Here is a 12,533-nt window from a genome sequence, read left to right on the forward strand (position 1 = left end):
CACAGGGGCAGGAGGGGAGGCTGAGGGACAGGGTGGGGGCAGTGGATGGCTCCAGCTCTGCTCTGGCACAGACCCAGGGGCAGAAGGGGAGGCTGAGGGGCAGGGTCGGGGCAGTGCACGGCCCCGGCCCCGCTCTGGCACTGCCCCGGTGACAGCAGCCTCGGGCCGTGTCCCTGAGGTGGCGGTGGGCACCGTTCCAGCAGTACCCAGGCCGGGCAGCTCCGTCCTGGCAGGCAGTGCCAGCGCCCTGCCCGATTCCAGCCTGTTCCCTCCCGTTCCCATGGCAACCTGTGACCTCAGCGGGCTCCTCGGAGCTCCGCCAGCGTTTTCGGCAGAAATGGAGCCAATGACCGGGGCTGGCCTGCTGTCCCCCTGTCTGTGGGGGTCTGTCACACGTGGGGCTCGGCTCAGAGCTGGCGCTGCTGCAGGGCTGAGGCGCCACATTGCAGGTGCCACCCTCGGTGCCACGGCTGTGGCATCTGGCTGACCCGGCGCTCCTGGCAGTGCAGGGCCCTGGGGTACAGGGGCACCAGGGCACTCCCTCCCTGCACGGGTTCCAGCTGCAGCCAGGGCCAGCTCTCCAGTGCCCACGCTTCCCAGTTTCGCCCTGCTCGGCAGAGCACACAAGGCAGGATGGAGAAGAGGGATCAGGAGTGAGACAAACAGAAATAAATGGAGAAACTGGTCCCTGCGCTCTGCCTGCTGATGCCACTTCTCTCGAGGTCCTCCCCTGCCCAAGGGTCCCTCTTGGCCTGGGATTCACCTCCCCAGGGCTCCCATCTGGTCTGGGATCCCTCCCGGCCAAGGCTCTGGCTGTTCCTGGGGTCTCTCGTGCCCAGGGATCCCCCTTGCTCTCGGGGTTCTGCGTATCTGGAGCCGTCTCAGCTCTGGCTGTGCCCGGGGGTCCCTCTCGGCCCGGGGCTCTCTCGGTGCGGGGATCCCTGGCGGTGCGGAGCTGCCGGTGACGGTGCTGGCGGCGGCCCCGGCATCCCGCGGCCCGGGGGCGGCCCCGGCGAGCGCAGCGCGGCGCGACCACCCCCGCAGCCGGCGGCAGGGAGGGAGGCTCGGGAGAGCGGCAGCGAAGGAGGGCCGCGGCTCCGCTCGGCTCCGCTCCGCTCGGCTCGGCGCTGACGGTCCCCGGTGCCGCCGCCGTCACTCGCCCCGCCCGTGCGCGGTTCGGCGCGGCGGGTGCGGGACCGGGACCGGGCTCGGCGGCACAGCCGGGGCTCGGCGGCACAGCCGGGCCGCGGGATGAGCGCCCGGCGGCTCCCCGGGGGCAGCGGGGGCCGCTGATGCTGCGGGGCCCGCGGGCTCTGCGGGGGCGGCGGGGGTGGCTCGGCGCGGCCCCGCCCGCGGCGGGGGCCATGTGAGCGCGGAGCCGGCAGGATGCAGAAGGGGATGCGGCTCAATGACGGGCACGTCGCCCACCTGGGGCTGCTGGCGAAGAAGGACGGGGCCCGGCGCGGATACCTGAGCAAGCGGAGCGCCGACAACACGAAATGGCACACCAAGTGGTTCGCGCTGCTCCAGAACATGCTCTTCTACTTCGAGACCGACTCCAGCTCCCGGCCCTCGGGGCTCTACCTGCTCGAGGGCTGCGTCTGCGACCGCGCGCCCTCCCCCAAGCCGCCCCTCTCGGCCAAGGACTCCCTGGAGAAGCAGGTGGGGACACGGGGGTCCCGCGGAGGGGGAGGGAGGGTGCCCCGCGGGGGTCCGGGTCCCTCGCCCCCGGAGCTTGCGGCGCCCGTGACCGGCGCCACGCGTGACCGCGATGGGGAGGTGAGGAAGAGGCCGGTCCATGCCGGGGGAAGGGGACGATCCCCGGGGCTGCAGTGCCGGAGCAGCGGGCGGGCTCACTGTGGGGGTGTCGGGCTCTGCCCGGGGCACCCCCGCTCCCCCTCCCGTCTAATTAACCGCCGGTAATTAGCGCGGGGCTGCGGGGCGCCTCCCAGCGGCCGCGCTGGGCGCTGCCGAGCCCCGCGCCCCCCGCGCGTCCCCCCCGACCCGGCGGCTTCGGGGTCTGGGGTTCGGGGTCTGGGGCGGGGGCACGGCAGAGCTCCCGTGGGGCGGCCCCGGTGCGCGGCCCCGCCGCTTGCCAGCCCCCGTGTGCCCCTCCGTGCCCCCTCCGTGCCCCGTGGTGTGCGGGCAGCCCCCGGCCCGGCGGTGCGAGCAGCCTGCGGTGGGTGCGCGCTGCTCGGCGGGGGCAGCTCAGGCCTTGTTTTCAGGCCGATTTCACCCTGCTCCGCTCGCCACGTGTGCGGTTTGCGCCTGCATCCCCATCCCTGGCGGGGAAAGGCGGAGTGCGGGTCCCCGAGGCCCCCGTGCTGGCTCCAGCGTCCTTTGGCCCCGCTGATGGCCGCGGGCGATCAGCGCGGACGCACCTTGGGAGAGCCGGGGCCATCCAGGTGTCCCCCAGCCCCGGGGCTGCTGCGGTCCCCGCCGTGAGCGCCGCAGCCCCTGGCGGGCCCGGGTGGGTTTCTCGCACCGGCTGCGCCTTTCCCGGCCGGGCAGGGCATCCCGGAGCAGCCCGGCAGGGACGCTGGCAGCCCCTGGCGTGTTTTCGGGGTGCTTGGCTGGAGCTGGGGTGCGCCGCAGCAGCCGGGAGAGAGGGGATGGTGGCCGGCAGGGGGAGAGGGGCTGGATTCCAGCTGCGGGGGCAAATCCCCTGCATGGCCTCCAGAGCCACCCCCGGTCCCACCAGCGGGGACGGGAGCCGGCTGGAGTCACCCTCTGACCCCCTGGCGGTGCGTGCAGCGCGGCCGGGTGCCCTGCGGGCGGCACAGCGGCACCGGGGCCCCTCCGTGGGGCGGCGGGGGGGTCCCGGACCCCCATCCCGGGCAGGCACCGCGCGTTCGGGTCCGGCTCTGCAGGGCTTGCATAATTCTGCCTGGCGGGCTCGGGAGCGCCGGGAGTGCTGCCGGAGACTGCAGGATGGGCCCGGGGCACCCCCGGCACCGCGGGGCATGGACAGCCGGGGAGGAAACCAGCCCCCGATTCTGGCTGTTCTGGCACCCGGAAACCCTGCCCAGAGAGCCAGGCATGCGGCACCACTGCTCCCTGGCACATCCCTCCCGCCTGGCTTGGAGCACAGAATATTCCCTTGCGAACAGGAAAATGCTGTGGGTTTTGCCCGGCTGGGCTCCTTTCAGCCCAGCTGTGGGGAGCAGCACCTCGGGGGCCGTGGCGGCGAGGGGGATCTGCAGTGGCGGGGGTCACACTGCCGCGGCTGTCACTGCTGTCCCTTCAGAACAGACGCTGTGCGCTCCTTGCTCAGCCTCCATGAAGTTCAGCAGCCAGGCTGCCATCAGCCCTCCTGCCAGGCTGGAATCCAGCTGGGAATCCAGGCTCTGCGTCCCGGTGTTTGTGCAGGAGGGGTTTGCACCCTCAGACACCATGGGGAGGCTGGCACATCCCCTCTCCAGCTCCAAATGCGCCCGGAGTGTTGGTGCTCGCTGTGAGTGAGGGGCTGCTGGCACAGGGAGCTCCTGCCATGGCACACACATCCCCTGCCTCTCATGGATTTGCCGCGGTTCAGCGGCCGGCCTGGAATGCTGTGGAATTCCTTGGGCCAAACCGGAGGGACTGGCAGCCCCAGCGCTGGGTGCCCGCTGCTCTGCAAGCTCATTAAGGGCCCGGGGATGAGATAAGCGGCGAATGTTGATGGTGCAGGTCCGCAGGGCCGTGCTCGGGCAGGGCCTGTGCCCCCACGCCAGGAGAGCCTCGGCTCAGGCTCACCTGAGAGCCGGCCGGGCCAGCAGCCTCTGGGGAAGGTGCTGAGGAAATTTCCAGCACTGCCCGTGTTCCCAATTAGCCGTGTGCTGTGGGTATTTATCTGTCCGTGCATTCCGGCTCTGAGGACACTGCTCCTTGCAGCACAGGAGCTCCAGCTCTGGATTCCTTCCTGGCTGGAGTGCAGCCTGACAGGTTCCCCGTTCCCTGCAAAGGAGGAACTTTAAGAGCTGGGGCTTTCAACCCCCTCCCTTTTCATGTGCTAATGTTTTGCTTTGGGGGGATTTTTTCCCTGGAACACAGTGAATTTTAGCATTGGTATATGTGAGAATGGGGGAGCAAAGACGTGGAAAACTGGAGCACCAAAGAGGAATTTGCTGCCTCTGGAAATTTTGTTCTGTTTTTCCAGAAATGGATTTTCCTTCCAACCAGTTGGATGGGGAAGATAATTTCCTGCTGGGTGAGGTCAGGGTGTGGCCTGGGAAGGGTCCATGGGGTTGGGATGGGGAGCTGTGGTCTGGCTGCTCAGGGCAGCAGTGCCAGCAGTGCCAGCAGTGCTGGGGGAGCCGGGCGGGGAGCGAGCCCCCTTTCCCTGCTGTGGTGTCTGGGCCGTGGCACACCCCAGCCCTGCTGCTCCCGGCCCCTGAGGTGTTGGGATGTGCTCTCATGGGTCACTGTCCCCTCCCTGGGCAGGATGAGGGTCCCCAGGTGGGAGGGCACGGCCCAGGTGAGGTCCTGGTGGAGGAGCTGAGCAGGTGCAGGGTGCAGAGCTGATCCCACCAAGGCCAGAGATGCCCCAGTGTGGGGTGAGGGCTCTGCTTTGCCAGCTGGGCAGCAGCAATCACGGCTGGGTTTGCTGCCAGGATCCAGCCTGGGGCTGCATTTACAGTCCAGCATCACTGGGGCTGGACGAGCCCCCTGAGCCCCTCAGCCCAGCCATTGCCGTGCAGAGCCCCGCTCGTGCCCCAGGGGCTGCACCCACACACACAGCTTTGGGCAGCTCCAGGGATGGGCACTGCACAGTGCCCGGGCAGCCTGGGCTGGTGTCCAGGGCCATTTCCCAGTGCCCTGGGCTGTCCTGGGCAGGAGCCCTCAGTCAGAGCCAGCGTGGAGCTGAGTCAGGCCCAGGATTGGGCTGTGTCCTCGGCTGGGGCTGCTCCTGAGCTCCCACTGCCCATGGATGGGATTTCCCTCCCCTCTCCAGAGCCTTTTCCAGGGATGGGGCCACGGAGCACCGAGTTCAGCCTGTGCTGTGGCCCCCATTCCTGTCAGTCTGGGATATCTGGGTGCCCTGAGGCCGTGCAGCAGCCCCTGCCAGCCCAGCTGTCCCAGTCCCAGCCCTGCTGCAGCCGTTCCTGCAGTGCCAGGGCTGGGCAGCTCTGTGGGGTGCAGCAGTGGGGCCCAGCCGTGCCCAGCCCTGCACGGGGCTCCCGGGTACCCCCAGAAGAGCCCTGCAGGGTGCTCGGGGGCCAGACCCCGTCAGTGGGGCAGGGCTGGGCAGGCCACCGTGGGCATCCTGAGCAGGGCAAGGCACCGTGGGCATCCTGAGCAGGGCAGGGCACCGTGGGCATCCTGAGCAGGGCAAGGCACCGTGGGCATCCTGAGCAGGGCAGGGCACCGTGGGTATCCTGAGCAGGGCAGGGCACCGTGGGCATCCTGAGCAGGGCAAGGCACCGTGGGCATCCTGAGCAGGGCAGGGCACCGTGGGCATCCTGAGCAGGGCAAGGCACCGTGGGCATCCTGAGCAGGGCAGGGCACCGTGGGCATCCTGAGCAGGGCAAGGCACCGTGGGCATCCTGAGCAGGGCAGGGCACCGTGGGCATCCTGAGCAGGGCAGGGCACCGTGGGCATCCTGAGCAGGGCAAGGCACCGTGGGCATCCTGAGCAGGGCAGGGCACCGTGGGCATCCTGAGCAGGGCAAGGCACCGTGGGCATCCTGAGCAGGGCAGGGCACCGTGGGCATCCTGAGCAGGGCAGGGCACCGTGGGCATCCTGAGCAGGGCAGCTCCCAGGCTGTTCCCAACTTCAGGATCGGTGTTCCAGGCCCTGGATCCCCAGGTCCCAGTGCTGGCTGCAGGTCCACGAGCATCAGGACCTGTGAGAATTCTTCTACCTGAATGTCGTTCCAGGCAATCTGATATTTGGAGACTGTAAATCATAATTTCTGGACTTAAACCTGAACTATTCCTCAGTGTGGCGGTGACACTGGGTTTTTAATTAATTCGTGTAATGAGTGGTGCCATGTGGGGATTTCTGAGTGAGGGGATGTTCACAGTGTTGGTCCCAGCCATGCCTGCATGCCTGCCTGCCAGCATCACCGGATAAAATCAGGGGGAAAATTGATTTATTTTAATTCTTTTACAAATATTTCTGTGCATGACTCTGAGCCTGCTCCACACGGGTGATGCTCACCTCTAGTATCCATTTCCAAATATCCTGACAGCCCGTAGTGAAACAAAGAGGGGAAATTGCAGCCTCTGGGATATTTTTCCTTATTGTCAGCACGGAAATGAGCTGCTGGAGCATCCAACTCTGAGGTCCTGTTTTCCCAGAGCACATGGTATGTAGGTCAGGGATGTTAAAAGCTGCCATGGCTGGCTGTGGATTTTTAGACTCATCCATCCAGAGCAGGAAAATTCTCCTCCTCTTGCCCTTTGTGTCAGCTGGAATAACCATCAGCTGCACGAGCAGGCGGCTGTGGATCCGCAGGGCGGGCAGCTCCCGGGGTGCTGGGGCATCCCTGTGGGGAGAGCCCCAGAGATGGCACCACAAAGCCAGCACAGGGGGGCAGTCCCTGCTCTGCTGTTGCTGGGGTGCCTCTCCCGTGGTCGCACATGCACTGACCATTGTGGGGGCGCCGGGAGAGCGCCCGCCCCCAGCCACAGCCACCCAAGGGGTCTGGTGGGTTCTGCAGGCTGGAAAATGCCCTTCTGCAAATTCTAAAAAATTCTGTGAGAGTCTGATTCTCTGCTTTGGAAATAATGTGTCGCTTTAAAGCTTATTTGAGTTTATTTTGGAGCCTTTCTGCACACCAGGGACCTTGGGAACAGGGCTGGGGTGGCCTGGGGAGCCAGGTGACTGTCACCTGCTGGGGTCACGGGGCTGTGGGTGCCCCCGGAGATGCTCTCATCTTTCCCTTGGTGACCTGGAACGCTCCCTCCCCCAGCATTGTTTGGGGCAGAATTGCTGTGAATTGCTGTGAAATCCGTGAGGTCTGAGTAGCTGGGCATCCCCAGGGGTGGTTCCAGGGGCTGTGTGTCCGGCGGTGCCAGACGGACACACGGACACACGGCCACGGCCCGGGGGCTGTGCGGGCACCATGGAAACGGGAGGATGGAAAACTCCACAAGAGGGATCCTCCAGGAGCCAAATGTGCTTATTCTGGAGAGCAGAGCGAGGGGGTGGCATGAGAGGGGTCCAGTCCCAGGGCTGGGGTTGTTGAGGTGATAAATGAACAAAAACCGGGTGCAAGGAGAAGCAAGGTGACGCTGTGGGCAGCTCTGCCGTGCCCCAGGGACGCTGAGCTGGAGCTGTGGTGGGGCTGGGGGCTCACACTGGTGCTCCCAGTGCAGCGGCTGGTCCTGTGCTGGCCCCGTCCGTGGGTCAGGCCCCGTCCGTGGCTCCGCTGCTCAGGAGGCAGCGAGCGCCAGGACGCGCTCCCGGGCTGTTGGTGCCGTGTGTCACTGCGATGGCAGAGAGGGATCATCGTTTAGGCGGAGATAAAAGGTGGTGGGAGTTTTATTATTCAAATATAAGATAACTTCCTCCTTCCCAGCACGCTGCACTTCCTGGGAACTGTGTGGGGATAAACGGGAGCAGCACATGGAGGGGGTGTGTGCTGGCAGGAGCCGGGCTGGGCTCCCAGCCTGGGACAGAGCAGCGCCCTGGCCACAGCCCTGCCCTGGGGGCTCCCACCCTCCCATGGGCTCTGCCCTGGGGCTCACACCCTCCCCAGTAGCAGTTGCAAGGGAAGGGATGTCAGGTGGGTGTAGAGCTGGGGTACAGAACCCTCCCTGTGGGGATCTCAGGTTTTTGGTGAGTTTTCCCTCGGAGCTGCGTCTTTGCCAGTAAAAGCCTTTGGGAGTGGGACGGAGGGAAAGGGGGTGGGATGCCAAGGCTGGGGAGCTGCTGCAGCCCCAGAGGTGTCCTGCAGGCAGCCCCAGAGCTCTGGGCACCTGAGCATGGCAGTGGAAGGGGTGGGCAATGGGTGGTGGTGTCTGGCACTGGGGTGTGTGATGGATGGCGGTGTTTGACGTTGGGCATGGCTCTGTAAGGTAAAAGCTGGGCCACAGGAGCAGCAGTAAAGGATGCTGCACTCGGAGGATCCATGGCAGGAGTGAAGGAGCTGCATTCCCCAGGGCCCTGCCGCTGCTGCCCAAAGGTGAAAGCTGTTTCTGGAGGAAGGCCCCGCTGTGCCCATGGGCAGCGTGGGCTCTTGGTCCCCTCTCCTCCTCTGCTGGACCTGGAGGGGTTGGGTGAGCTCCGAGGGTGCCCCTGAGCCCAGAGCCCTGGGTAGGCACGGGCTGGGGCTGCTGGCTCTGCCTGTGCCCTGTCTCCCCATCATCCTGCCGTGCTGTCTGGGGGTCCTTGTGCCCAGCACCCCTGGGCCTGCTGGGGACAGGAGGGGAAGGGCGTTGTGGTGCCCACGGGTGTTTTCACGGCACACACAGGGGCTGCCCAGGCTGTGCTCCTGGGTTTGAGGCAGGTTTTACCCGTGAATTCAGGTCCCTGGTGAAGGCCGGCAGATGATGTCAGGATGAGCTCGTTCCAGCGGGCTCGGTTTAGCCCAGTTATTCCGGGCAGCATCCGGCACTGCAGCGTGGTACCTGTTTCCTTGGAGACTGCAGGGAAGCAGAGCAGCGGCACAAACCCGGCGGCGGCGCCGCACACAATCGGCACAAACACGGGAAATGTCAAGGGAGCCTAAAAATAGCCCCGCACCGCGGCCACCTCCCCCCCGAGCCGGGGAGGGGACACGGGGAGCCGGCTGTGCCCGCCGCCACCTCCGGGGGGCTCCGGGGGTCTCAGTGCCACACGGCCGGGCTGCAGCGGGGAGCACAGCCAGGGGAGCGCGGGGGATGGAAAATCCCTCTGAGGCCAGCATTAACTGTGCTGTGGGATGCGGGTGCAGCTCAGCATCCCTGCTCCTCTGCCGCTCCCCAGGTGAGCGGTGGGTGGCCACGGGTTCAGGACTGCAGCGCCCTGGCCTTGGGTGGGCTTGGTGGATTTTCCTGCAGCTGGGGCTTTGCCCAGCAGGATTTCCCCTCTGATTTTCCTCACCGGTGGCACGGCTGTGCTGAGGGCACATCGTGGCTGGGCTCCTGGTGTTCCCGAAGCTGCATTTTGGGATAAAATAAACATCAAAGCTGTTTATTTTCAATGACACAGCCTGGGGTGGGTCAGGAAATCAGGTGGGTCTGGAAATACTTTCTGCCAGCCTTGTGCGGGGTGTGACCGTGCCCCCTGTGCAGGGTGTCACTGTGACTGTGCCCCCTGTGCAGAGTGTGACCATGTCCCCTATGTGTGAGGTGTCACTGTGACCATGGCCCCTGTGCAGTTTGTCACCGTGACCGTGCCCCCTGTGCTCCCCCCACAGCACTACTTCACGGTGAACTTCAACCATGAGAACCAGAAGACGCTGGAGCTGCGCACGGAGGATGCCAAGGACTGCGACGAGTGGGTGGCAGCCATAGCTCACGCCAGGTGTGCCCCGTGGGTGAGGGCGAGGTGAAGCCGTGCTGAGGGTGGCTGGGAGCAGGGTGAGCTGGGCACTGCCAGCAGGCAGAGCAGGACACTTCTGCCCCCCTGATGCTGAGCGGGGGCTGTGCTCAGGTGTTCCCATCCCAGTGCCATGGCACCAGACTCCCTGGCACGCTGGCACTGCCCGTCCCAGCCTGCAGCCAGAGGGACTCACCCTCAGGCTGAAAGCCAGTGGGGAAGGGATTGTCCAGGCTCCTGTCTGTGCCCTGGCAGCGCTGGCACAGCCCAGATGCCAAGGAGAGCAGTGAGGAGCCAGCACAGTGCAGCTGCCTCTGGGGAAGGAAGCAAGATGTGGGAGCAGATGGGAGCTGTGTGCAGGGAATGGGAGAAACACCAACAAACACCATCCCTGCAGGCCCTGCCAGGAGCAGGGAATGGGACAAACACCAACAAACACCATCCCTGCAGGCCCTGCCAGGAGCAGGGAATGGGACAAACACCAACAAACACCATCCCTGCAGGCCCTGCCAGGAGCAGGGAATGGGACAAACACCAACAAACACCATCCCCTGAGGCCAGGCCAGGAGCAGGGAATGGGACAAACACCAACAAACACCATCCCCTGAGGCCAGGCCAGGAGCAGGGAATGGGACAAACACCAACACCATCCCCTGAGGCCAGGCCAGGAGCAGGGAATGGGACAAACAAACGCCATCCCTGCAGCCCTTGCCAGGAGCAGGGCCTTATAGAAGCTTGTGCCACGTGCGTCCTTCTTAAACTCCTGGAACATGGCCGGTTGCAGAGGTTTGGCCACGGGTGTTTGGGGTCCTTTCTGACTCCTGCGGTTTCATTACCGTTTGCTCTGTCCTTTCTGTGTGCCCCTTGTGGGAGCCCCTGCCCAGCCCACGGGGCCCTTTGGGAGCAGCAGCACTCCCAGCCGCAGGAGCTGCCCGGGGGCTGTGAGCAGGGGGGAGCAGGGGGATCCCAAAGCCCCCTCCCCGGTGCTGGGGCCGTGCTCTGCAGGGCAGGCTCCGGGGCAGGGATGCTCACGGCCGTGTCTCTGCAGCTACAGGAACCTGGCGACGGAGCACGAGGCGCTGATGCAGAAGTACCTCCATCTCCTGCAGATCGTGGAGACCGAGAAGACTGTTGCCAAGCAACTCCGGCAGCAGATCGAGGACGGGGAGATCGAGATCGAGCGCCTCAAGGCCGAGGTGAAGCGCCCGCGGATGCTCTGGCGCCCCGGGGTGACCGTGGGGGACGGGTGCCATCCCTGCGTGGGCAGGGGTGTCACCGCCGGGGGTTCTGCTGCTTTTAGCGACACAGCGCTGGCCCTGCCTCCCTCGGGGATTTCCCTGGCAGGAGGGGTGCAGCAAGGGGCTGTGGCTGTGCCCTCCAGCACGGAGCCCGTGGGGGCTCGGGAGGAGCCCTGGAAGCTGCTGGAACGCGGAAGGGTTCGCTCAGCCAGGAGCGCTGGGAGCGGGCTGGGCAGCCGGGCATTGCCTCGGGCGGGAGGGGAAAGCAGGGACTGTGTCCCGGAGTGCCTGAAGGGGTTGGAAGGGATCCCCCAAACCTCCCTGTCCCACTCTGCCCTCTCCGTGTCCCCTCGGAGTCACCCAGCAGCTCCGGGTCCCTCTGCCGCCGGGGTCCCGGAGCTGGGGCCGCGCTGCCCTGGGGCTCACCCGAGCGGGCAGAGGGCACCGGGTGCTCCCCGATATCGCTGTGCTCCCTGCAGACGGCACCGGGGGCTCCCCGATATCGCTGTGCTCCCTGCAGACGGCACCGGGGGCTCCCCGATATCGCTGTGCTCCCTGCAGATGGCACCGGGGGCTCCCCGATATCGCTGTGCTCCCTGCAGATGGCACCGGGGGCTCCCCGATCCCGGGATCGCGGTGCTCCCTGTGCTCCCTGCAGGGGCAGCCCCTGCCTGCCGCCTGCCCCAGAGCTCCGCAGCGATTCCCTCCGTCGGGCTCGGGGTGGGAAGGGTGACACGGGGCCAGGAAAGGCAGACGGCAGCAGCGAGGTGCACAGATGACTCAGCAGGGACACGCGTGTCCCTGAGGCATCTGGAGGAGGAGGAGGCTCAGGAGATGCCCGGCAGCGGGGGTGACGCTCCTGAGCGCGGGGAGAGCCCTGAGTGCTCGGGGTGCTCCTGGCAGAGGGGTGCTGGCAGTGGGTATCCCCACGCCTGGCCATCCCGTGCCGCCTGACTCTGCCTGCAGCACTGTGCCCCCTCCCTGCCTGGGCTGTGCCCGGGGTGGGTGCTGGCCCTGCCGCAGTGGGTGGGCAGTGGGCACAGCGAGTGTGGGGCACCCTGTGCTCTGCCAGGCTCTCCTCATGCCAGGCACGGCATTGGGAACCAGCCGTGGGGTGGAGGCAGCCAGGACTGGGCTGGCAGGGCTGGGACCTTGATCCCAGATCTCTCAGAACCCCAACATCGCCCCAGAAGGGGCATCTGAGGAGGCAGTGAGGTTTCATCTGCCCTAATGGTGGGCTTTTCGTAAAAATTTCCATTTTTGGGTTCAAATGTGCAGGTCAATCCCTGACCGTGTGTTGGGGTGTGCAACAAGCTCTAAAATCTCCTCTAACATCAGATCTATATAATGAAATGGGGTGAAACAGATGTGTGGAAGCTGGATCAGTGACCATGAGCCTGTGGCCACCAGTTCTGGTGTATTTCTGCTTTTTCCACCAGTCCAAACTCCACCTTTTTCCTCCTTTCTGTCCAAAATGGGACATCTTCCCCCTCCCCCCCAGGAAAGCAGTCTTTCCAAGTTGTTTCCTTCAAAATCCAAACCCAGATCACATTTTCCTAATTTCCCACGTTCTGGATGGCACATGTGCTGTTTCTTGCCTTTTCCTGTCACTTTCCAAGTGGTTTTGGCCGTGGGGGCCGGGACAGGCGATGAGCAGAGGAGGGAGAGAAAGCACAGGGAGAAACAGTGAAAGCAAACCCGGGAGCTGATGGCTCTGATCCCACAGGGGAGGGAGCGCCCGGGGGCTGCTGCCCACCTGCACATCTCGGGGTCCAAATGCTCATTGGATTTTTCTGCCATTTTCTCCCCAAGCTGTGTTTGCCGAATTGCTGTGAAGGGTTTTATGGG

At 65.3% G+C, this 12,533-nt stretch overlaps 1 protein-coding gene across 3 annotated transcripts in view; it reads left to right on the forward strand.

Moving 5' to 3' along the window:
- Positions 1–1,361: 1,361 nt before the first annotated feature.
- The window catches only part of RASGRF1 (Ras protein specific guanine nucleotide releasing factor 1), a 28,402-nt gene continuing 17,230 nt past the window's right edge, over positions 1,362–12,533 (forward strand). For all 3 annotated transcript variants that reach the window (XM_059482159.1, XM_059482160.1, XM_059482161.1), the window contains exons 1-3: positions 1,362–1,662; positions 9,326–9,432; positions 10,496–10,643. In XM_059482159.1, coding sequence (XP_059338142.1) covers positions 1,387–1,662; positions 9,326–9,432; positions 10,496–10,643 — 531 coding nt within the window. In that variant the 5' untranslated portion in view covers positions 1,362–1,386. The remainder of the gene's footprint in view (positions 1,663–9,325; positions 9,433–10,495; positions 10,644–12,533) is intronic.

The sequence above is a fragment of the Ammospiza nelsoni genome, chromosome 14, assembly GCF_027579445.1.
Source record: "Ammospiza nelsoni isolate bAmmNel1 chromosome 14, bAmmNel1.pri, whole genome shotgun sequence".
In the NCBI taxonomy this organism is placed as follows: Eukaryota; Metazoa; Chordata; class Aves; order Passeriformes; family Passerellidae; genus Ammospiza; species Ammospiza nelsoni.